The following is a 26,958-nucleotide window of genomic DNA, read 5'->3' as shown; positions in this document are numbered from 1 at the left end:
AGTTTGTCATAATTATGAAATAAAAAATAAATATAGTTTGTCATAAATATATATAAAAAATAAATAATTGTATTTGTCAATTTGACTATCTTAATTATAACTCATGATTTCGAATATGACATAATTTTGACTTTTTTTTATTCTCACAATTTAGCATTTTTGTCAATTGCAATTTAGTAGGTATAATTTTGACTTTTGTCATAAATATTTACTTTTCAGTCCCATCACTTTTTATCCTCATTTATTTATTCTCATCATCTTTTTATGTCATAATTATGAGATAAAAAGCCAAAATTTTGATATACTAAATTGAAATGACCAAAAAAATAAATAATAACGGTTATGACATAAATCGAAATTATTAGATCATTTTCAACTGTCAATTTCGACATTTTATCTTATGACTGTCAATTTCAAATTTCAATTTAGTACGTACAATTTAGACTTTTTAGTCATCACTTTTTATCCTCATCATTATCTTTTTATGTCGTGGTTATGACTTCAACTTTTCATCTCATGATTATGATTTACAGAGCCTGATTTTGTTCCTGATGTGTCAGAATTAAAGACGTGTCTCTGGCTGATCTGAGATCAGAGATGTTGTTAAACGCCTCTCCTCAATGTGGCCTTTATACGGGCTGAACTCTCTCGACTCCAGCACTCAATTACAAATACCAGCCTTCAAGATGTTGCCCAATTATCGCTTTCATTGGGCTGATGGGTGCCAGCTGGGCTCTCAGGCTTTGGACTGGGTTTCGGCCCATAAGTCACTCTGACATGCGTCTCTGAAGTCAATCCAGTGGAAAAGTCCATAAAAATGTTCAAGCGTTAAAACGCAGCGCCATCAGGCATGAATGCCGTCATGCACTTTAAGAGGAACCCGAGATGAGACCGATCACGAGAACTTCCCATCATGCTTTCTGTCTTCAGATTCACAGGGAACGTGAAGCGAGTGTGTGTCGGGGGAGATCGAGAGTGTGTTACCGGTTACCTGACAGGATCATCAGATCTGCACAACTCATGATTCTGGCCTTATAGATAAAACTATCAAAGCCTCTCTTCTGCTCACCATTTGATCAGATACTGTATAAAATACAGTAAAAATTGTGAAATATTATTACAATGTAAAATAGCTGTTTTCTATATGAATATACAGTCAAGAGTAATTTATTTTTGTGATCAAAGCTGAATTTTCAGTGTTAGTCACGATCCTTCAGATTTAAGTTGAAATTATGACTTAAAAAGTAAAACGTTTGACATAGGCTAATTATGACTTAAGTCACAATTATAACTTTGAAATTGAAAGTGTACGTCAATTAGACCTGTCAGTTTCGACTTGTCATAATTTTGACTCGTATTCTCATTACTTTGAATTTTTATATCATAATTAATTATTCTGGCCTTAGATAAAACTACCAAAGCCTCTCTTCTGCTGCACTAAGGCTGCTTTTATTCGATCAAAAGTACAGTAAAAATTTTAAAATGTTATTACAAATTAAAAAAACTGTTTTCTATTTGAATATATTGATGCTGTAATTTATTCCTGTGATCAAAGCTGAATTTTCAGCATCATTACTCCAGTCTTCAGGGTCACATGATCCTTCAGAAATCACTATAATATGATGATTTGTTGTGCTGCTTTTATTTTTTGAGAAACCGTGATACTTTTTTTAATCAATGAAAAGAAAAAAAATCACTAGAATAGTGTTTTTTAACAGAATCTTATGCATCACATTATAAACGTCAGTTTTAATCAATTGAATGCATTCTTGCTGAATCAAAGTCTTAATTTCTTTAAATAAAATAAAATGTCCTGACAACAAACTTTTCTACAGTGCTGTACACTAAATATGAAAACCATAATGAACTAGTTTTGCATTGTTAGATGTAAAGATCAGTGTGTATCAGCAAAATAATATTGTTAAAGTGTGAGGTGAGTTTAGGTTTAAGGCTTTGCTTATGCGTCAACACAAGAAAAAAGCTCAGGATCACAATACAGTAAATACAGTAAATGCTGGAGAATAGCTGAGCAATGCAAGTCATCATGACCTGCAGAAAGCATTTCAGCCAGATGTATATGAGTACAGCGCCACATGCTGGTCAATATGATGAACTACAGCCAAATCATTGTACAGTTCACAGTATCATCTTTCTTTCTAAACTATACTCTATTGTTAGCATTATATCAGTTATAAGGAGCAGTTATTGATTAAACGGACAGCAAATAAACTGGTATCCTGAAACGTTTGATTAAATGTGGGCTAAAGTTTGGACATGCTTTTATAACCCAAATCTCATCCGTGTCAAACAAACATTTGCTATTTACTAACCAGAAAATTTAGATTTATTCAAGATCTATCGCACAGATTCAAGGGTAATACATTAAAGCTTTACAAGTTTAATGGCCACAGAATTGAATTAAGAACATTAACCTTCATCATTAGGAGAATTGATAGATATGTTTTAAATATGCCTACAAACATGTAAAAAAAATGCACTAAAATGAAAACAGACATTTTAATTGACCGTTTATTCATTTATCAAAGCTTTGCTCTCAAAAAATTGGATTGTGTCATTCATGTTTGTCATTAGGCGGACAATCTCCACCCCCAAAACTGGAGCCATTTTACAGAAGAAAACGAAGAACACCATCATCATCACCAGCAGAGAAGAAACTACATAATACTGAGTTACAGTGAGTTATAGCCTTTATTATCTGAATACTGTCCGTCGAGCTGCATTTCACTGCACATAATCGATGATAATACTTTGTTTATGCACTCATGCATGTGTTGAATAATGAACTTCACTTATTTTATCAATTCATCAGGTTTTGTAACGCATATTTAACGCGATGACCTATCAAAAGTGCATCAGCATTGCATTATTATAGTTTACTTGTTTATTTGACTACAAGCGTCAGTGAAGACTGACAAAGGGGAAAACACCATTTTAAACATAATTCTAGGGAAAAAAATAACAGTACATTAAAATAATGCACTCTTACTCACACGACGGCTGGCTGTCAATACATTAAACAGTTTTAATAATATTACAAATAATAAATGGAGACTATCCGTGTGTCTGTCATGTGATCTGATGCATGGCGCTCGTGTCGTAATTCGCCGAGTTTAAGCGCAACAATAAACCAAAAGAGTTTACTTCAATTTTACAAATACACCTCTTTGCATAACTTAACCCTCATATTACTGAAAAATCATGTTCCATTTTAACATTTTTCTAGTCTTACGAGAACAATCACTTTACTCATTCAGTACAAGCCCGTTCAGCCGAGCTTATATACTGTGTTTTACGGTAACTCAGTTCATGTGTGTCTGTTGGTACACGCTCACCTCAGTCAGATGTAAAGATCTTCAGTTGGAGAGCTGTATTAATAATAATGTCATCTCATAATTTATCCAGAGAAGCGCTTATAGGTTCAGCGATGCTGGGATCGATTTTTATAGCGGGATATTATGTGGGTAAGAAAACCATAGAACTAAACTAAAGCAGAAGTCAAACGTGTGTAACTTTCCGGAAGTTCGTGTACTTCGATTCAAGAAGCCGCAATTAAAGGCGCAGCTCCGAATTAATTTAAATAAATAAAACGAACCAAGACATTTTCAAATCTTCCTGTGAAAAATAAATATCATATGTTGAATTTATTTTCCTAACTTTTTGTAATAAAAGGGACATTTCTTCTGTAAAACACTTTTTTAAAAGACTTCCCATGATAATGCATACAATCACGAAGTATAGCTAAAATAGTTATATAAAATAAAAATTTATTGTTTGACTGAACAGAAAATGTTAAAAAAAACTAAAAAGAAACTACACAAAAATGTTGGAGCCCAAATAATAAAAAATGCTGGTTTATAAATATCTTAGAATTTTCATATGACGAGTCAAAAAAAAACAGCTTTCATGTTGTAAAAAAGAAAAAATATATATTTTTTTAAAATTGCATGTGTAATTGTACAAAATACTGAGGTGTTTCAGTGAAAACCAACCTGCTCATAAAAGCAAACATAACAATTGTATGTTGAAATTGCAAATAAATAATAATTAAATAATTGTAAAAAGAAAAAAAAAAGAAAAAAAAGAAATCCAACATGGAAAAAGATTAAAACAAAGCGTTGTCATATGAAATATACACTAGTGTACATAACACACATTATAGCCAAAAGTCATTTCTTTCTCTGATTTCTTTTCTCTAAAGGCAAACGCAAATCTAAATTCTTCAGAATGTCGTCGGGTAAAAGCCACGTGGGTAAGAAAGATGATCCAGTGATGCAGTATCTGCTGAACAATTCCCTGCGGGAACATCCGGCTCTCAAAAAACTCCGGCAGGTAAAACTCCTCCTCCTGCTTCTTCTTCTGCTTCTTCTTCTCGTTTAAAGGGATAAGTTCAGCCAAAAATGAAAACTAGCCCATGATTTACTCGCCCTCAAGCCGTCCTAAGTGTATAGGACAATCTTCTTTCAGATGAAAAGCGTGATCTATCCCTTTAATATGGATTTTTAAAGGGGTGGTAAAGTATGATTTCACTTTTCTAACTTTAGCTAGTGTGTAATGTTGCTGTTTGAGCATAAACAACATCTGCAAAGTTACAACGCTCAAAGTTCAAAGCAAAGGGAGATTTTAGCTTTTAAAGAAAAGGACTACAACAAACGGCTGGTAGGGACTACACGATGGGTTAGTGACATCAGCAACCTTACAATGTACATAAATGTACAAATGTACATGTTGAGAAGAGGAACATTTGTTGTATAAAAGTGTATTTGTAAGTCAGCTCAAACTTTAGCATCCTTCTTTTCACATGCGATTTATAGATTATCATGACAGAATATGCTAATTGAAGATAGTTAACTCCACATCAGCAACATAAATTCATCAACTAACCATTCAGAGACGTCCTGTTGCATTCTACATGTTGTCTATTCTTCTTGAGTCTCTCCATCTTTGTCTGACTCTGTTTTAACATTAAATGCAGAACAGTTTCTGTCATTTTAGTGTGTCTGCGTGAGGTAATCGCTCTGCTAACACACACCAGCTCTTGAAGCCCCGCCCTCTGGGGCAGCTCATTTGCATTTAAAGGGCCAGGCACAAAACGGTGTGTTTTTGCAAACCCTCAAAAAGTGACAAAACTAACAGGCTATATAAAAATATCTGTGGGGTATTTTGTGCTAAAATTTCACACACACACACCCTGGAGACATCATAGATTTATTTTACATCTTGTGAAAATGCCATTTTACCACCCCTTTAAAAAAATAATTACAAAGGTATCACTACTAATAGATGTTTAAGAGTAATTAACATGCTTTTGAATAGTTGTGTTTAACGAACATCTCACAACTGAAGATGTATTTGTGTAGAAAACCATGGAGCACGAGCTGAGCGGGATCATGGTGTCCTGTGAACAAGCGCAGTTCATGGCAAATTTAGCCCGATTAATCAAAGCGGAGAAAGCCATTGAAATCGGTATGTGTGCTTCAGAAATAATGTGTGAAACACTGTACGTGTGCTGATCTCAGTGTGTGTGTGTGTTCAGGTGTGTACACGGGCTATAACGCCTTGAGCATCGCTCTCACTCTTCCTGAAGACGGGAAACTGATCGCGTGTGACGTCAGCGAAGACTTCATCAACATCGGCAGACCCTTCTGGAAGCTGGTGAGTTACTCGAGTCAAACTCAACATCACACGCACTCTTAAAGGACGATTCCGGCCAAAATGAACCTAAGGGTAAATAACACATGGGTACCGAGTCGACCGTTCTCTGGGATGCGTTTTCATGATAATCGAATGTACCCAGTTTTATCGTTAGTTTTAGTTTAACCACAGATTAGCTTATAACGCTAGTGTATAGGGCATCGAATAAGTAAAAATAAAAATCGCTAGTTAATACCACTAACAAGGCTCAAAATAGCTAGCCTGGTCCCACCAGACTCTCGTACATTTCATTTGTACATAGAGTCTGGCACCGCTCCATTGACAAGTATTAACTTCCTTGTAGGCGGGTACTCTATTGAAGTCTTAAACTATTGGATCTGCCCAGAGTCACTCTGGATCTGCCATAACCAATCGCTAACGTTTGGTCGTGACGCATGTATTTTCCTGAACCCCGTGGGGAGGAGGGCCACAACATCATGGCCACCAACAAAACAAAGCATAGATTGTTCTTGCTCCGGTTTTAACTTCTTGATATTCGGCAGCGTTGCCACAACGGACCGAATGGCTTCGGTGGCATCTTTCTCCGCTGCCATTACTGAACTACAACTCAAAATAACGCACGACATCAACGTCATCGTTCTCAGCCACTCCCTCTGTTTGTTGATTGGCCCGGTAAAAAATTGACCGGAGAAAACCGAAGACTACAGCACAATCCCTGACTAGTACTGAAGGAAAATGAAAATTGAGCGGGAGTACGTAGGAGGGCGGAGCCAGGCGACAAAATAGCCCCACACTAACCACGAACGCCGTGCTACGTGAGCCGAACTGTGACTACGTAGTGGACTACGACTACTGGAACGTAGCACGCCGTTCTCGGTTCCACTGGTCGAGACTGTTTTCCAAAGATGGCTCCTGCTTGTATACGCGAAGTGTACTGTCTTTATAAAGTATCTTCTTTTAAACTGTCTGTACACTTACACAGTTCTCAATGCTTCGGTTTGCAGGTAGAGACCCTCATTATGCTAGCGTGTTAGTGTGGGGCTATTTTGAGCCTTGTTAGTGGTATTAACTAGCGATTTTTATTTTTACTTATTCGATGCCCCATATACTAGCGTTATAAGCTAATCTGTGGTTAAACTAAAACTAACGTTAAAACTGGGTACATTCGATTATCATGAAAACGCATCCCAGAGAACGCTCGACTCGGTACACATGTGTTATTTAGCCTTAGGGTCATTTTTGGCCGGATTTGCCCTTTAACGCTCGTTCCTGGTCTTATCGTGCATGAAGAAACTTTCATTTTTTACACATTTGTTGAAACGATTGAGCGTTTCTTATCACATGATAGTCCACTGTACTGTTCATAAACTACAAGACAATATTAATAACTATCCTAGTAACATCTGACAGGTTAATAAAGATAAATTTTTGGGGTTTTTTGTTACTTTCAAAGTTATAAGGGAACCAGTAATATCATATAAAACAAGATTAGCTGTCTAAGCCATCGGTTGTAGTTTACTTTGAATTTTTATCTTTATTAATTTATTTTTATTTTTTACACTTATATGGATGTATGATTATATGTATGTGTGTATAATACAATAAAAATGTATTATATTATTGAATTGAAAACCTTTCACATAAAAAAAGAGAAACTAGACAAAAAAGTTAAGCCCAGATAATAATAATAAAAATGCTGCTTTATTATTTCTTAGGATTTTAATACGACAAGCCCCAAAGCAGCTTTCATTTTGTAAATAATATATATTTATATATTTTTTAAATTGCATGTGTAATTGGACAAAATACTGAGGTGTTTCAGTGAAAATAAACATGCTCATAAATGCAAACATTGCGAATAATTAAATAATGATAGCAAAAAATTGCACATGCAATTAAAAAAATAATAATCTCCAAGCAAGTAACAGGTATTTTAGTGAAAATAAAACTGCTCATTAATGCAAACATCACAATTTTATGTTGAAATTATGAATAAATAATAATAATGGTTCCCAGTTCATGAAAAGCAAAAATAAAACATTTAAAAAAAGCTCACAATACACAGCCATTTCCAATAATAAAAGGCTTTTGTATAAAGTTCATATTTGCTGTAGTGAAATGTTCAAGTTTAACCAGGAAGTGTCTGCACTGGAAAACCTGGATTTTCCCCAATCTCTCAAGTCAAGTCAAGTCAAGTCATCTTCATTTATATAGCGCTTTTAACAATGTAGATGTTTTTATGCAGTGTTTCAAAGCAGCTTTACAGAGATAAACATATAATTTAAGGTAACAGAGATTGGTTTGGTTTTATAGTGGCTCTTAAAAATGTTTTTTTCCAGCTAAAGTTAGTTTTGATTGATTCACTTCCGTCTAAATGATCATTTGTTATTAAATTAGGGGCCGCTAAGACGACACCGTTCTCTCTAAACAGACTTTAAACGTGAACCTGTGATAGACGCTGATGGCGTTCACATGCGCATTAAGAATTTATTCTATAGTTATGTGCGTTTGAATATATGTGCGCAGGTTTGTAATTCCTTATAAACAATGCCTAAACAAACTACTTGTCTTGTCTATAAATTTTGATGCAGAATTTAATTTTAGCTTATCACTTTGGGTAGGTACGCGAACCGAAAAATTCCACAAGGCTTTATCTGTAGAGTGGTATAGGGATCCTCCATAGGGAGAGACTAGTTGGCACTTCAGCACTGCATTGTCATCGGGTCCAGGCGAAAGTCCTTCGTCAGATCTGGAAACGGCCTGGATCCGGCAGGCTGCGGGAAAACCTCGGGATAAACAAAGACACTAAAATTAGCGTAGATGCCATTCTTCTTATGATGTAACGAGTACATCAGGATTTAAGGGAAGTGTTCCCAGTTCCGGCTGACCTAATCTAAGCAGCCTAATATTGAATTATAGAAGTCTATAGAGTGTTATGTGAATGCTAGGTCAAAGAGATGTGTTTTTAGTCTAGCTTTGAACTGACAGACTGTGTCTGCTTCCCGGACAATGTTAGGAAGATTGTTCCAAAGTTTTGGTGCTAAATAGGAAAAGGATCTACCGCCAGCAGTCGATTTAGATATTCTAGGTATTATCAACTGGCCGGAGTTTTGAGATCGCAATAGACGTGAAGGAGTATAATGCGTTAAGAGCTCGCTCAAGTACTGGGGAGCTAAACCATTTAGTGCTTTGTAAGTAATCAGCAATATTTTAAAATTTATATGATGTTTAATAGGGAGCCAATGCAGTGTTGACAGAACCGGGCTAATATGGTCGTACTTCCTGGTTCTGGTAAGAACACTAGCGGCTGCGTTTTGAACTAGCTGTAGTTTGTTTATTAAGCATGCAGGGCAACCACCCAGTAGAGCATTACAATAATCTAGCCTTGATCTCATGAACGCATGAACTAACTGTTCCGCATTTGTCAATGAGAGCATATGACGTAATTTAAATTGCTTAAATTGTTCAATATTGGAGTGCATGTTAATAAAGTTTATCTGTTCTTATCAGAGACCATAAACCTTCACCGTCACCTTTATGTGGGTTAATATTTAAACTTAAGAGACTTTTAACACAGTTAATAAGTAACAATGTTTAACCCCAGTTTGATCTAATGGATAGTCTCTTTAATTTATATTTATATAATTAGCTTTGGATGTTTATTAACTGACCGTTTATGATTCTCAGTGAATCACTCTGCACTGCACTGTTGTTTTATGAATTAACAAGTTTTTGGATCTCTAGGTTCATGTGTGTGAGATCAGACTCGCCGCTTCGAGGCTCTATTACATTAATTTCAGTTTATTAACATTATAATCATGTGTTTAATAATCTTTCTCTCATGTTCTGAAATCTCCTCAGGCTTGTGTTGAGCAGAAAATCGACGTGCGTCTGAAGCCAGCGCTGCAAACTCTCGGTAAGATCTGGATTTATTCAAGCATTGTCAAATTCTTCACATCCAAATCACCTTTAGACTACATTCACATCACATGATTTCTGACACACATCTGCTTTTTTTTTTTTTTTTTGGATGAACAGTAAAAAAAGTGAATGTACAGTAGAATCATTGAGATGCTATTATAGTTTTTACTAATATATTTTTATTTTCCATTTTACTTTTAGTTACAGTTTTAGTCATTTTGTTATTATTATTTTTTAAATATTTCTATTTAGTTTTTTTTTTCCATTTTATTCCAGTTTTAGTTATTTTGTACATCAAGTTAAACTAAATGAAAATTGATGCTTTGGAAACTTTTATTTGTTTTTGTTTCAGTAAATGTCTATTTCAAGTACCGAAAATGGTTTTAGTTTTAGTCAACTATAATAATAATAATAATAATAATAATAATATATGTTTTAAGCATCTCTATTTTGTGACTTCAGTGTGAACATTTAGATTGGAATGAACTTGACATGCATCATAATTGCACACAATTTACTCCTGGCATGAATCATAAAATAATAGTGTAATCTGAAGTATTTAAATAGAAAAGTGCAAACATTAGGTCTCATATGATGTGAGATTGGCTTTGAACAGTGACAGCCTGAGATGTTTTTTTTCAGTAACATATAACAAATGAAATCAGCATAAATATGAAATTTGTTATGATGAACGACATGAAAAGGGATTTGCGGTGTGAACGTGGCCTTTGATAATGTTTTCTTCTGTTTTTCGTCATTAGATGAGCTTCTGGCTGCAGGTCAAGCAGAGACGTTTGATTTTGTCTTCATTGACGCTGACAAAGTCAACTACGACAACTACTATGAGAAATCCCTGCAGCTGGTCAGGAAAGGAGGAATAATCGCTATAGATAATGTGAGTGATCATGTCTGTTCATAATAACAGCTTGTGGAATAACTTTATACTTTCAACATCCTGAGAGAATTAAAACTTAATTAAAGGGATAGTTCACCCAAAAATGATAATTCTGTCAGTATTTACTCTCCCTCATGTTGTTCAACCCCGTAAGACCTTCGTTCATCTTCGGGACACAAATTAAGATATTTTTGAAGAAATCTGAGAGCTGGATCACTCCTCCATAGGCTTCTAAGGGATTGAAACTTGTTCCCCGAAAAGTTATTAAAGACATCGTTAAAATAGTCCAAGTGACTACAGTGGCTCAATCTTAAGTTTATCAAGCGACGAGAATACTTTTTGTGCGCAAAAACAAACAAAAATAACGACTTTATTTCAACTATTCATTTCCTTCTCTGTGGGACTCGAGTGAGTTCACTAGTGTAACAGCGCAGCGCTTCTGTGTTGTACGTCACACGCATCACGCACATGACCAGCGTCGGCCAATAGTGAGTCTACGTGTGACGTACAACACAGAAGTTGTGCGCTGTTACACTAGTGAACTCACTCGAGGCCCACAGAGAAGGAAATTAATAGTTGAAATAAAGTCTTTATTTTTGTTTATTTTGCGCACAAAAAGTATTCTCGTCGCTTGATAAACTTAAAGGACAAGTTCAGTATTTTACACTTAAAGCCCTGTTTTAAGATCGTTTCTGATGAAATCGAACGGTTAAGATTGAAATTTGGACACATGCTGCTGTCCCGAGGAATTATCGGTTTCTGCATTAGCATAGGGTCACTGGAACAATCATTCGTAAAACGCATTAAACTTTAGTTTACAAAGACGTGAAACTCACCGAGTGGTCTGGGGTGTTCACTGATATGCTCACACAAAAATCGCTGCTTTCCAACAGGTTTTATCGTAGTTTTTGTCCAACTCCATTGACTTGTATTGGATGTTCTGTGAGGTACGGTATTACTCCGCCACCGGAGACGTTAATGGGGTTGTTTGTATTCTTTCTGTGGTCTTCCTATCACGGTATCGTAGGCTACGCTATCCAAACATTGGCAAAGGTGCATTATCGCCACCAACTGGGCTGGAGTGTCTATTATTCAAGCTCTCGACGGAAGAAAGTCCGGTTGTGAGGCGTTTGGAAAAATAGGTCCACAGTTTTACAACGAATGGTAAAACACCTGTTGGAAAGCATCTTTAGCAGCGATTTTTGCGTGAGCATATCAGTGAACACCCCAGACCACTCGGTGAGTTTCACGTCTTTGTAAACTAAAGTTTAATGCGTTTTATGAATGATATTGTTCCAGTGACCCTATGAAACCATTGTATAGGTGGGGGGGTGGGGGGTGCTAACACAGAAACCGAATATTCTCGGGACAGCAGCATGTGTCCAAATTTCAATCTTAACCGTTCTATTTCATCAGAAACGATCTTAAAACAGGGCTTTAAGTGTAAAATTCCGAACTTGTCCTTTAAGATTGAGCCACTTTAGTCAATTGGACTATTTTAACGATGTCTTTAATAACTTTTCGGGGAACGAGTTTCAATCCCTTAGAAGCCTATGGAGGAGTGATCCATGAGGGAGAGTAATTACTGACAGAATTATCATTTTTGGGTGAACTATCCCTTTAAAAGTGATTGCAAGGAATATTTCAGGCAAAATAAAAAACCCTGTCATGATTTCTGATGTGTGTTAGCGGAGGGCTGAATGACAGTGCTGTTCTCCTTCAGGTCCTGTGGAGTGGTCGAGTGGTGAACCCAGAAGAGGGCGACGTCGACTCCATCAGCATCGATAAGCTGAACAAGAAGCTCCATCGAGATGTCCGAGTCAATCTGAGCATGCTCACTGTGGGAGACGGCCTAACATTAGCATTCAAAATCTAACATGAACCAACATTACACACTGAAGAAACCATTTGTAATTTATGTTGCTCGATTGAGGATGTGCACTGTAATAATTGAAGTTTGACCATATAAAGATGAAATTTTGTATTCGAATGTTCATAATGCCAACTACTGATTGTTACCGAAAAAAATGTAAATGTACAATGTATTTGTGGTATAAATTTTTTCAATAAACAAAATTACGGCACTGGAATCTGTAATATAAATAAAAAACAGTTTGAATATCATTATTTAATCCTTAGTTTTACAAAAAAGGTCTAAGCAAAGAGTTTTTGGTAAATTATGTATTTTGTCAGTTTTTGTTTTTTAATGTTGTAAGACTGGAAAAACAGGAAGGACTTTAAAAGAGGGCCACTCTCTAAGAAAACAAAGGAAATTAACATTTGAACTCTTCCTCATGCACTATCCTGGCAGAGATCTCCCAAACTCACACAAGAATCTAAATGGTTTAATGTGAATGATTATCATCAAGGTTTATACATGTTTGGTGTTATTTGAAATGTCTCGGTGCGACTGGTACAAATGTCTCATTCCCAAAGAAATAAACCAAAAGGTAATAAAGTTCTTAGGAAGTTTAGAAATATCTTCCACACTGGAGGGTGTGTCTTTGAGTTAACACCTTCTGACCATCTGACTGAATGCTAATTTTCCACTGCTAGCAAATGGTGACTTACAGGTAAATTTCCACTGTGGATGATGTTTAGATTTTAAATGAGGTCTGAGTATATAATGAAACGCAGCGAGAGCTCGGGGCCTTTTCTATATATGAGATCGGCCCGTGAGGCTGAGAGTTGCGAGACTTTTCACGCATTTCTTGTCGGGTGAACTTTTTCCTCTTTATTCTAGAGCATTTGATGTTTTGCATTGATTATCTTTGAATTGATTATGAAATTGTAATGATACATTTACCTGACATATTAAATTGTGACATTTGATTATTCTAATTGACTTTGACATTATTTTCATTCAAGAGTTTAAAAGAATAGTAAAACATTCTCTCATATTTAATGATGCACAGATATCATTAAAGCCTTTTTGTTCATTTAAAGGTATTGTAGGTAGAAATCCCCAAAAATACTTTTTTCCAATTTTTTTCAAACTGTCTTTATATATCAATGCATAATTAAAATGCAGGGGTGGTAAGTAACGAAGTAAAAATACTTTGTTACTTTACTTAAGTATTTTTTTCGGGGATCTGTACTTTACTTGAGTATGTTTTATTTGCATCTACTTTTACTCTTACTCCACTACAATATTAAAGACAAAGTTTACTTTTTACTCCGTTACATTTCCCCATGCCCACTCCAAGTATTTAATACACTGGCTTTCCAAACCAATGAAAAACTTGGTTTTATTTTGAAAAAAGAACGCGCGAGCTCTTTGCCAGCATACGCTCACATAGCAGTCAGTTCGCCATTGTGGAAGATGACCGCAGAAACAGGTGAACGTGCAGCTCTGGCCAGCAATGATCCCGAGATTCCCGCTTACACTGTATCTTGCACATCTTCTGTTTGATGCAGCTAATGTTATGGAACATGTCTATTGCATAGCTGCGAACTCTCACTCATTCAGACACACGCAATCGACACTTAACACGCTCTCATGACACATCCATTTTCTCACGCAGAGAAAAATCGCGAAGCAAAGAGGACATTGACACCGACAGACAAGACAGATTAGGTTACTTTTGATATGAAATAAATTCTCAGCTCTCAGATTCTGTAAATTTTATTACGAAATTCAAACAATAAATACCGTTTTGGAGCTTTTAAATGGAAGGACTTTAAAAGAGGGCCACTCTCTAAGAAAACAAAGGAAATTAACATTTGAACTCTTCCTCATGCACTATCCTGGCAGAGATCTCCCAAACTCACACAAGAATCTAAATGGTTTAATGCACTGGCGTAGCCACGGGTGTGCCAGGGTGTGCCGGTGCCACCCACAGTAGCAGCTGGCACACCTAAAATAGATGCAGAATTCTCTTTTAAAGTTTTAATAAAAATGTTTCCTAAACTTGGACTATTGTTGTTTACCTAAAATATTTGTACATTTAAAATGTATTTTATTTTTTTAATTATTATCGTTAAAAAAATATCTGCCGACATTCGCACTGACAACCAATCCGCAAACAGCCGCAGACTGGTAATACGGTTGTGCTGTTGAGTCTCGCGCCTCATGAGGAGAAATAGAAACAATGAGCGCAGTTCACACAAAGAAACTTAATGAACATAGAGCGGTTAAAAAATGAATGTGGAGTTTTCATATTTATAATATATGATATGATACAGTTAAGCACCACGACTGCTGAATACCATCACGATTGAAAATATGACACTGATTTCATATGACAGTTCAATAAACAAGTAATCAATATCAAGTCACTTACATTTTAGACACAATATTGACTGTTTTTCTATTTGAGCAGCGAAAATAGTTCCAAACAAACATCCCAAGAACCACAGCGCAGCTCACCGGAACACATAACTGCATTAATGAATGATTCCGCGCTTTGAATGAATCGATTGAGTCAAAGATTCAATGACCCATTAAACAACTACCTCATTCCTTAACGATTCAGCCGTTTGAACGAATCATTTGAATAAATGACCGAATAACTCACTCATTAAGACAGTCACCTGCCGCCCCCTACTGGTGGTTTAGTTTCGTGTTTAAAAGTTGGCTATAATTCTTTCCAATATCTTTTTTGTATCTTCAAAAAATATTTAAAACAATCTCGTAACATTATTTAATGCAGTTGTACTTTTCAGTGTAAATTAATTAATTTGATTGGTAACAGCATAGTGTCTAATTTTTTCAATTGAATTTATTGATCAAATCTAAGAATTTAAAATGAAAGATGAAGCATACGTTTAAACCGATTTCTGCATTTTTACTTGGACAAGAGAATGGCTGATTTACTTGTTCGAAGGACAAGCACAAGTAAAGCCTTAATGTTGAACCCTGAGTTATATTTTATATACTGTAGGCCTAGTATTAGGCCTATGTTTATGTGGCAAGCAAGTTTTACACATCAGCCCAGTCTATTCTGTAAAGTTAGTGATAAGCCGGGTCCGAGTTTTTTTTGCAAATTAATTTGACAATAAATGTGGCACACCCAATTTTTCTTATGCACACCCAGAGACGCTTTTCTGGCTACGCTAGTGGTTTAATGTGAATGATTTTCATCAAGGTTTATACATGTTTGGTGTTATTTGAAATGTCTCGGTGCGACTGGTACAAATGTCTCATTCCCAAAGAAATAAACCAAAAGGTAATAAAGTTCTTAGGAAGTTTAGAAATATCTTCCACACTGGAGGGTTTGTCTTTGAGTTAACACCTTCTGACCATTTACTGACTGAATGCTAATTTTCCACTGCTAGCAAATGGTGACTTACAGGTAAATTTCCACTGTGGATGATGTTTAGATTTGAAATGAGGTCTGGGTATATAATGAAACGCAGCGAGAGCTCGGGGCCTTTTCTATATATGAGATCGGCCCGTGAGGCTGAGAGTTGCGAGACTTTTCACGCATTTCTTGTCGGGTGAACTTTTTCCTCTTTATTCTAGAGCATTTGATGTTTTGCATTGATTATCTTTGAATTGATTATGAAATTGTAATGATACATTTACCTGACATATTAAATTGTGACATTTGATTATTCTAATTGACTTTGACATTATTTTCATTCAAGAGTTTAAAAGAATAGTAAAACATTCTCTCATATTTAATGATGCACAGATATCATTAAAGCCTTTTTTCATTTATGGAGTCAGATGAAATAACGAGAAAATACATATGAGAAAATGCATTGCATTTAACAAAAAATACTTTGCCGCGAGAAAAGACAGAAACACGCAAAGACCTTCACCGCTAATTCGAATACCGAATTTTTCAGTATTACCCCATGGTATTACCAAAGCCGTCTAAGGAAAGCCTGGTCACTCCCTATTAAGCCCTATTGTACCGAATTTTGGTTGTAGTTCCACCAGAGTTCCACTGGAGGGCGATCGCCCTGACTGCAAAATGAATGGGAGTCTATGGAGCTAGACAGCTAAATTTGTCTCTTTCACCCGATTGCCGTTGAGAAATCTCAGATTTGATTGTAGGTTTTGCGAGTTCAACATGGGTTATAGGTCCAAAGTTGAAGAAACCAGTACTTATGTCCTTTCGATGTTGCCCATAACACGCTAGCATTCTGCTAATGGACGCTGATTGGTCAGTGAAGGACTGATTACGACCAGAGATACCGCTTGATGGCATCTAAAGTATTTTCGGCGTGGTCTTTTAAAAAAACAAAAAACTCTTCTAGCACGTGTATTTACCTGTGTCAGTGGTGTAGTCGATGCCTCAGTGCAGAGCGCGAAAGGACCAAAGTAAATGAAGGATTGCCGTAAAACAGTTCTCAGGTCGCACGATGTGTATGACGTCATTGCCATTTTAAAAGACTTTTTAAAGCAAATAAGTGACTCTAAAAAATCTAACACCCAGTAATCTGTAATTTCTTTGCATCTCCTTTCGAAAACAACATTCAAATTACTAGACAAAAAATTATATCCTGAGAAAAGTAGATTTTGAGGGGTATAGCTCCATAGACCTCCATTCATTCTGCACTCGTCCTGTGAGCGCCCTCATATGGAGCCAGAGCGGAACTGCAACCAGTTCAGAACCCGGAAGTTTACTGCCAGTGAAACTTCTCCCCATATTAGACATTCTCTGGTATTACTTAATGTCTGACAAAAACAACTAATACTTCAATTTTAGTAATTTTAAGTTAAAGGTGCACTGTCACTTTTTGCCCTCTAGCGGTTAAAAAACAAAACTGCATGCATTCGTCTCTGTGTGACTGTGGATTAATATGATCCTACTGCTTATAAAACATTCACACTATAAGACTAAAGAGATATGAGTTTAGAAGGAAAGGATATCAAGCTGACCAGCTGAAGACTTTACTGTAGCTTTACCCATTAGACACGGTACTTCCTTGAAAATAAATTCCAGCACAACTATGATGAAATATTCTTCACAACAGATAATGCTTTACAGTGAACTCTATCAGAGAGCAACATATGACAGTTTATCTGTTCAATAAAATCCGTTACTCTCCTGTTGAGTAATAAAAAAAACATTATCTCTGTGTCGCCTTTACAACATTTCAAATCCCGCCGTTCTTAGTCCTCGTCATATCCGCCAATTTAATGTTGATTCGTGTTGTATTACGAGCTCTGTTTCGATCTCCAGCTGACTCTCTGTTCGGGGTTTGATGGAGATTTAGCGGCTCTGTCAATCTTTCTCGCTCTTTAGAAAACTAACCCCTGCCTCTCCTACACACGCTGAAAGCAGCCAGAGCAACTTTACTCCATTTATGGCTATGAAGAGACACGCACGTTATGACGCAATTTCCCGCCAGGGTAAGACAAAAACACATTTTGGAAGAAAAATTGATGATGTATTGACTTATTTTTGTTATTTTGAACAAGTTGCTAAAATAAACTTTTTTTTAATATATACTTTAAGTTAACGCTCTATTTGAAGTAATACACGTTTGTTTTCATGGTTTTATCTATAACAAATCCAGAAATATTTTGAAATTCACCTACATTTTTATAAAGTGTGAACATTCAGGTTGGCATGAATCATAAAATAATCATACAATTTGAAATGTAGTTAAAAAACAAAACAAAAAATTCCAGTTGTAGGACTTTATTGCAAAGGTTGACATACACAAGGTGTGTGTGGTTTAGCAGGGAAACACTCTGGTCGTCCGTCATGAGTGTTTCTGGCGAGACAAAGATCTCACCGGAGAACCTGTTCAAACATCATAAAGCCTGAACACTGAGAGAAGAACTACCACAACATCCATGGCAGAAATCAGCCAACTAAAGCGTCTGAAACACCACTAAACAGCAGCTTCATGTGCAAATCATCATTTACATTCAAAAGAACAGTAAGGGAAAAAATCAGGCCAAAATTAGAGTTCTGCCAGTATTTACAGGCGAGTATTATGAGCATCTTGATTGTGGTGAACCTTTATGAAGCTTTTTCTACACAACAACAGTCAGTAACTGCACAAAACTGTCAAGCTCCAAAAAGTCATTCATTTTCAGAACATAATTATCTTGCTCACATAAAGATATCATAAGGTTTCAGAAGACTTTGTATTATTTTATAGTGTTTTTTCTTTTTTTTCTTTTCTTTTAGCTCGACAGTCGTGGTCACTTAGTTAGTTGTATAGAAAATAACTGCATAAAGATTTGTCAAAAGTTATCATAAAGGTTTGCAACAACATGAGGAAGAGTAGATAATAACAATTACATTTTTTGGTGAACTATTCCTCCTAAAAAAAAAAATCACCTGTACAGAAAAGCACACACAGATTGAAAGCGCTGGTTTGGAGAGAAATATCGACCGTGCAAATAAATAAGAGACGACGGTTAGGTTTGTGTGACAGTCGTCTGTGTGAGGAGATGTGAGACTCTTCAGAGATACACACACACACACACACACTACGCCTCCAGTTCCAGTCCCAGACCCAGTTTATGACCTCCAGCGTTAATGCTCTTTCCATCAACCAGAGCGGAGAGCGTCAGCTTCACTCCTGGACACACACACACACACACACACACACACACACATCAGCACGCAAGCGACGCACGGGAAAAATTCATGAAAAACTCATGTCCAGCTCAGATTTATCCCAAAATCAAAAGAGAAGAAATTAGAAGTCATATTCTGTACAAAAACTTAATTATTTTGATTTTTGGGTCATGCTTCATTTAATGAGATTTACATTTCAGCGCTCACTTTGCATATATATAATATGACGAAACATTGTCCGTATTAAAGCACTGCATGCCTGTGGTTACAATAATGCTGCACTACTGCTTATTAGAAAAATGAATCAAACAATTTTAATAAAAAAATATTTTATACAAAATAAAATTAAAATTAAATAAAACATTTTATACACAACAAAAAATAAAGATAAAACTAAATTAAATTAAACATTTTATACAAAACAATATTAAAACAAATTATTTTACACAAAATAAAAAACAAAATAAAAATATTTTAAATAAAAATAAAATTAACAAAATCAAAAATAAAATATTTTATACAAAATTAAATTAAAATGAAATAAATCAACATTTTATACACAACAAAAAATAAAAAAATATTTTATACAAAATAAAATTACTTAAAAAGATATACAAAAATAAAAAGATATACAAAAATAAATACAAATAAAAGATTTTATACAAAAAACCGAAATAAAATATTAAAACAAACTATTTTACATAAAATATAATAAAACAAAATAAAATAAAAATAATAAAGAATATTTTAAACACACACACCTGGTCTGAGGGTCTGAGTGTAGCCGATCCCAACCATGCTGGAATTATTGACCTTAGCCTGAGAGGAAAACACAGATGCGGTTAAATGACTGAAGCATCTCACTCTTACAGTCAGATTCATGATTCCTGTAGTCCAACAAAACAATCTGACCACATCGAGCTGGGCAATGTGACCACTCACTTTATACCACGATAACTGTATATAATCACATTATATATACTGTTATTTTCCAATAGTTACTTGGAGAAAGCCATTTATGTACTGCAAATAATTTATAAATCAAATTAAATTGAGTTCAAATTGTGAAATATCTCCCACAAGTGATCGAAATGTAACGCCAGAAGATCAGCCGCAAAAACATCAATCATAAACACAGGATTATATATATTAACAGTGAGGAAAGCTGTGAAGAACCTGCAGCACACGTGAGATGTGAGTATTAGCGATATTATAATGAACAGCTGTCTACACTAGAAGCGCCCATCTGGGACAGTAATCTCTAGTGAAGCCCGGATTATCTGAGCGTGAGTTTTCATTGGCTCAGAGGAACTCACACTGATAGAAGAGTTGGAGTCCAGCATGTATTTGCCTGCGATGCCGAAGCGTGTGCTGCTGTTCCCCGCGGTCCAGGACAGATTCACTGCCGTCTCCAGGTCATCGTTCACTTTCTGATAAATAGAGCCGCCAAACTCTGTCCCGTCATTCCTACAAACACAATCATCATCATCATCCTGCAGGTTTACACACAGCTGTGAAGCGTCAGATGACTGAGGACGACACCAGCGCTGATCGCAAGATCTACAGCAAACTGGTTCTGGTCTAATAATAATAATAATTATTATTATTATTAAAAATAATGAGAAATAACTAATAATCATTCAAAATAATAAATGATTTAATAAATGATTTAATAAATGCATCAAATAAATAACAAAATATATTTGTATTTATTAATCATAATTTTAATCATAATCATCATCGTTAATAATTTCCCTCCAATTATAACAATAAGTACATTAAATAAAAATATTGTATTTATTAATCATAATTATATATTATACAAAATTAAAATTATTCTAAAAAAGTATTATTAAGTAGTAATACATAATAATAATAATTATTTATTATTATTATTAATCACCATTGTTAAAAATACATTTTACAATTATAATTGTTTACAAATAATGTTATTTAATACTTAATAATACATATTATATTCAATATAAAATAAAATATTATTATTATTTATTAAATATATTTTGTTATTAATCAAATATTATTTTAGTTATTATTAATTATTCTTAAAATGATTATAAATAATGATTTATTAATTGTAAATAATAATTATAATTGATATGTAATATTAATTAGTATATGATGATTATTATGTATATTATATATATATATATATATGATTATTAAATAATAAAGAAAGAATAATGGATTGCTAAAGCAGAACTTACACATTAGTATGCAGCTGGAAGTCTCCGGTCTTGTATCCGATTGCGAAGTTGCTGCGAGTCATTTTGGACTTGGCGGTGTCAAAGGTCATCTGGTATCCGGCGAGCCAGCCCTCGAAGCCCAGCACTGCCGCCCCGTGCACTGCAGGACCAGCGAAGTCGAAATCCACATCACAGCCCACGTTCAGGAACTCACGCTTATAGGCCGACTTCACCTTGCCACTCTTCTTGCTATTATAACAACACAAATAAACTTTAAATCAGCTCATCTAAAGCTCACAATGCTGAAGTCGCCATTGGCTTTTGACTTGCTTAGCTGGGGACATTTAATTTAATATTCAACAATATTATTGATCTCCCGCATTGACACCATTATATGAAAACTGAACTGAGCTAGACGATGACATCACGGTTTTCTCCAGAGTGGCTATATATATATATATAATGAGCTAAACTTTTTTTTACAACAAAAATGAACCATCACTGAACTTACTTAAAGCTGCCGTCGGCAACATTTTTTTGATCATATTCAGTGAAATCCGACACTATAATCCGACAGAACAACATAAATAAAGTGGTTTTAGAAAAAAACCCCGAGCTTCTAACTCCACCTGGAGCGTGTTATTTTTGTTTTGCAGAAATCCACCGCTCCCGGATCATCGGGTCCAATCAGTGCAGGGGGTGTGGGATCTGACGGTCAATCACAGGTCGTGCACACGCCACCCCTCGCGCACGTGACAATCACATGCACACGCCTGAAGTTCGAGCAATAAGGAAGAGTGATGGCAGAAAAGATTCCAATTGACCCTTCGCAGGGATCTTGATTGACAGGTGATCTGACCAATCATACTTCGCCATCCGCCATTTTGTCCGACAAAGCAGTCAGGAGAGCTAGTAGATTAACATGGGAGGATTTGAACTTGAAAAACTGAATATACTGACGCCTTTCCGCGGTTAAAACAACATTCCTTCTGATGTTCATTCATGTTTATTTGATGCTATAAATGAACTAGAAGGAAGAGATGATCGGTTCACGAGCGGCTTTAACTGAGGCTCTACAGCGATCTGTCAGACACATTAAAGAGCCACAAAACGTTTTTTTATTGTTTAAATTTCTTTTTAAAAATGACCAAATTTGAAAGGTGAGACTTTGTTTAATATGTTTAATATCAAAAGTAACCGAAAAGTAACCTGGTCTGTCCTGTCTGTCAGCGTATTGTCAGTCTCCTCTCTGATCCGCGATGTATTTTTCACTGCGTGAGAACATGGTGTGTGCGTGAGAGCGGCGTAGCTTGTCGGACATAGCAACAGTAACTAAGGGGGGCGGGTCTTTGCGAAGGGTCAATTCCTCGGTTAACCTCAAGAGCTAGGAGGTCAAAAACAACACAGGAAAAGAGAGCACCTGCTGAAAAGAAAGAAAGCGACCGTGTGCCTGTAAATAAACCAGGATCAACTTCGGATCGGCATTTGAAAGGAGGAGAGATTTAACGTTACGTGATTTAATTGTGTTCAAGCTGGATGCAGAGCTTGCAACATTTCTTCTCGACAGGTAATTGTGCTTTAGCTACCAGTTACTTTACGAACATAACACTAAGAAATAATCTAAGTATGTTCGCCCAAATGTGTTGGTATGGATAGCTAACGTTAGCACTTGTTGGGCAGGTTCGTTAGCTTTGTTTGCACTGAAATCCGTGTGAACGTAACGTTAGGTGGATAAACATGTCCAGATGAAGGGATAAAGTTCGGCTTTTTGGAAGAATCAATGCTACTCTATCTTTCTTACGAGAGTAAGAACATTGTATGTGCTATCTGTTATTGTATGTGCTATCTGTTATTGTATGTGCTATCTGTTATTGTATGTGCTATCTGACTAGCTCCAAATACTCCATGGTGTTGTTGGATGCTGATGAGACGGGCGCGTTCACAGAAAATCTGGTGCACACGCACTGACGAGCACGAACTCGGTGGGAGGGTATTCGTTGATAGTGGGGGAGGGGCATGAGAGTTGTAAACATTCAAAATTTTGCCTAAGTCCACTCAAAAACTTGCCGACTGCAGCTTTAAGTTGGACTGTGACGCTATTTTCTTCTGGAAAACAAACTCTGTTGCATTTTTTTCCTGTTATCTCTGTAAAGCTGTAAACTTAGAAACAATCTGTATTGTAAAAAGCTCTATATAAATAAAGCTGACTTTACTTAAGACGTGGCATTTAAGTCATCGTACCCAGTGTTGGGTGAGAAGGTCGTGTCAAAGGTCAGCTTCAGTCCTTTGGTGATCTGTGAAACACAAAATACGATTATTAGAGCTGCACAATATAGTGAGAAAGTGAACGCCTGCCAACTGTAGTTTGTAGTTTCGTCTGAGTGAAATAAATGTGCTTGTATTCTATAGTATGAGACTTTTCCGATGATATATTAGATATCTGAACTGTGCGATGTTTTCATAGATTCCTATTACCGTTATTATAAAAGGATATGAATGAAACTGTGAAAAAGATTTGTAATTTGTAAGCAGCATTTGTAATCCAGTTTCTAAGCTTTTAAATGACATTTAATTTGGATATTATATTTGTGAATCAGATATAGACACTCCAGCTGAAAGGGTTAAACGTAGAAAGTGAAATAATCTGTCAATTGTTAAATCATTTGCAAAGAGTGATTTCTAGCTGTAGAATTTTTTTGTTTGTTTTACTATAAAAACATAGAAACTACCAAGCAAATATTTTGAATATTTTAAGATTTTAAAAATGTTTTTAAAGAAGTTTCTCATGCTCACATTGTTAATAATCATAAATGTTTCTTAGAAATCATCATATTATAGTGATTTCTGAAGGATCATGTGACACTGAAGACTGGAGTAATGATGCTGAAAATTCAGCTTTGATCACAGGAATAAATTAAACTTTTCTATATATTCACATAGAAAACAGCTGTTTTAAATTTTAATAATATTTCACTGTTTTTGCTGTATTGTTTTGTCAAATAAATGCAGCCTTGGTGAGCAGATGAAATTTTGAAATTTTTCTTAATAATTCCAAACTTTTGATTCTGGGATTTACTCTTCCAGGCCTGACAATTCTCATATTAATTTTTTTCCCCCATAATACAGTTATTCTCTGACACGCGTGTGTATCTTTCAGGAGATCTTAATTCTTCTGCCAGGCTGTTGTTGAAAATAAGAACTTGTTCTTAAGTGACTTGCCTGGTTAAATAAATGAAATAAAACTAAAATCTGCACCTGGTCCTCGACGGTGATCTCCGTGCCCAGCGTATTGTCCGTGTTCCACTTCTCCGTGAAGGTCAATCCGTACTCGGCCCATTTATACTTGGTCTCCAGGTTCCCACTGACCTTGTTTGAGTCCATGTTAGACGTGCCACATGTTTTAAACTCCTAATGAGGAAAAAAAAGAGACGATATTGTATTATACAACAGCCTGCATGACCTACATGATAAGGTCAGGTAAGGTCATTACATTTAGATTTTGCTTTGAATTGTGCACAGGAAGACCAGAAAATGTGAATTAAGAACACAAGAGTTAATTCTGACGTTTTGCTTGAGCACGTACCACTCCGTTAGCAGACTTGGTTTTGACATCAAGCTTCACCATTCCAAAACCTTTTCCATTCGAAAAGACACGAGAAAATATGATACGATATGCATGTTTAGAATAAATAAATACATTTTATGCACAGCCGAGGAAGTAAAGAGCGTTACCGTAGCCCTTATTGAAGACGTCCTTCGCAGCCTTTCCGAGGTCTGCGTATGCTGGAGGAACAGCCATTTTATCTGAAAACATGATGAAAAACAATGATTTGTGTGATATTAGTGGTGTTTTCTTTTCTCATGCTGAGTGTTAGTGATGTGATGAAGCCTCAAGCACAAGGTTTTAAACTCCCTTTATTTACTATGCAACTTTACAGGTTCCTAATGTTGTTTTGGAGTCTCCTGCAATATGTTTACATGCATTCAAGGTCAAAAACACTTTAATATTCTCATAATAATCACTGCAGCATCAGCTCTTTTCTCTCAGTGTCTGAAACGCTTCGTCTGCAGATTCAGTCTCTCTAAACCCCGCCTCTCTGAACGCTGCTCTGCTCTGATTGGTCAGATAGCTCAGTCTGTTTTGATTGGTCGGAATTTAAGTGCTCATTATCATATCTGAATCTCAGCTCTTGATCACAGTGATACGAACAGTAACGATGGCGTGAGTTTTACCGTATCAATCTCAGAAAACAGCGTCTTCTCGACACGAACAACACGAACCAAACTCTTCCAGTCTCAGATAAACCAGTGTTTGAGGGCGGAGCTAAGAGACACTGTTCAGCCAATCAAGACCAGAGGCGGGCATTGTGCAGATTAGTTGCAAACCTATGTAGATTCAGCAGGAAGTGAGACTGAATTACTGACGACTCGTTTCAGGCAGAAACTTTGCAGACCTTTTACATTCACAAACAGCTCTATTACACACTGATTGAAAGGTAACGTCCGAAAAAGGCCTAATATAGGAGCACGTGTGTGTCGTCCTGCAACATTTGTGCTCCTGACATCAACGATTCCTCAAATCATGTGTAATTGAGGATCTGAATAGGAAGTGAAACAGTTAAAAAAATCCCACAGACATTTCTGTGACTCGTTGGATCATGTGGTGAGGGTTTCATTATGAATCCTCTTAGTTCGGGTGTGATCAGAGTAAACAGACACACCTTTCAGGATCAGTACAGAACAAACCCTGCAGGAATATGCTGCATTCACAAACAATCCCACAATGCAATGCGCCCAACAGTCCCTTCCATTTCCAGAAAGTCATTCATTTTACGGAATTATTTAATCAATCATCATAGCATTAAATTAAGACATTTCTACACAAAAAACTGAATTCAATTACAGACAATTTGACAAAATTAGAGCACCATTTTATAAAAACATAGTTTATTAACTCAATCAGACTGAATTCAAGAAAATATCAATAATTAGTATCAATGAATTTATGATGCTCTAAAATATAAACTATAAAACAGAAATATTTTAATTAGGCTTTATTAGGTAAAACAGACCTAGAGGACAATAATCGAACTAGGCAACATGTCTGCTGTCAGTAATTTTCTTGATAATTTATTTTAAATAATAAGAAAAATTAATAAAAAAATAAAATAAATTATTTTAAATAGACAACGTTTGACATTGACCCTATATTCTAAATGCATTATTATTGTCCATATATGCCCATGTTTATTTGTTACACGAACAAAAATACAGCAGGTAAAAGTAATTTCTGATAGAACATTTAGAACTATAGAAGAAAGAAATAATCACAAAAATATAAAGAGATTAACTTAGTAGCAAAGTTCAATTTTATAGAGATAAAGATATACGCACTAAGCCGGTCAGGTTTAAACCAGCATCTAAATTTAAAAAAAAATCCGCCGGTCCTCCGTCACTCTCTAACCGGACAGAACCGGACCGAACCGAGCCTGGCCTGGAGGAGCGCAAGGTTTCGGTTCGAACCTTCCAGGTCAATCGTAACGTTCATTTTAAAGCCCAGCCAGCCTCACATGAGCATCAAACGCAGAGACAGGAGAGTTTCAAAGGTTTAAACTGCACTAACCAGAGAATGCAGGTCGAACCTGTGCAGCAGAACCGGGCCGCGGCTCACCGGCGACAGATGAAGGAGACTCGAGTAACGCTAATGCTAACTCAACAGCAGCATCAGGACCTCTGAGACCTGCCGCGAATAATGCCTGACCTAAATTATAGC

General features: G+C 35.9%; 2 protein-coding genes across 3 annotated transcripts; one reads left to right on the top strand and one right to left on the bottom strand.

Annotated features, from left to right (window-relative positions):
* Positions 1–2,580: 2,580 nt before the first annotated feature.
* On the top strand, positions 2,581–13,330 carry comtd1b (catechol-O-methyltransferase domain containing 1b). Of its 2 annotated transcripts, none has more exons than XM_077209297.1 (7): positions 2,581–2,695; positions 4,220–4,350; positions 5,379–5,484; positions 5,555–5,673; positions 9,535–9,589; positions 10,356–10,489; positions 12,213–13,330. In XM_077209297.1, exons 2-7 carry the CDS (start codon positions 4,246–4,248, stop codon positions 12,363–12,365), a joined length of 672 nt encoding a protein of 223 aa, XP_077065412.1. In that variant the 5' UTR covers positions 2,581–2,695; positions 4,220–4,245; the 3' UTR covers positions 12,366–13,330. The 2 variants fall into 2 exon arrangements, with proteins under 2 accessions (XP_077065412.1, XP_077065410.1); XM_077209295.1 differs by lacking the exon at positions 2,581–2,695 and adding an exon at positions 3,303–3,482 and having other exon boundaries at positions 12,213–12,594.
* A 4,741-nt stretch (positions 13,331–18,071) lies between these two features.
* On the bottom strand, positions 18,072–26,922 carry LOC143718266 (non-selective voltage-gated ion channel VDAC2). Its single transcript, XM_077209291.1, has 9 exons — positions 26,809–26,922; positions 24,918–24,989; positions 24,769–24,818; positions 24,441–24,593; positions 23,427–23,479; positions 21,207–21,434; positions 20,298–20,448; positions 19,743–19,800; positions 18,072–18,982 (listed from the first exon to the last, which is right to left on the bottom strand). Exons 2-9 carry the CDS (start codon positions 24,982–24,984, stop codon positions 18,891–18,893), a joined length of 852 nt encoding a protein of 283 aa, XP_077065406.1. The 5' UTR covers positions 24,985–24,989; positions 26,809–26,922; the 3' UTR covers positions 18,072–18,890.
* Between the last annotated feature and the right edge of the window lie 36 nt (positions 26,923–26,958).

Source organism: Siphateles boraxobius, unplaced genomic scaffold (assembly GCF_051911475.1).
Source record: "Siphateles boraxobius isolate OS27281-9 unplaced genomic scaffold, OSU_SipBor_1 60, whole genome shotgun sequence".
Classification (NCBI taxonomy): domain Eukaryota; kingdom Metazoa; phylum Chordata; class Actinopteri; order Cypriniformes; family Leuciscidae; genus Siphateles; species Siphateles boraxobius.
Note: the sequence above shows the minus strand (reverse complement) of the source record. Positions and strands in the feature narration are given on the sequence as shown.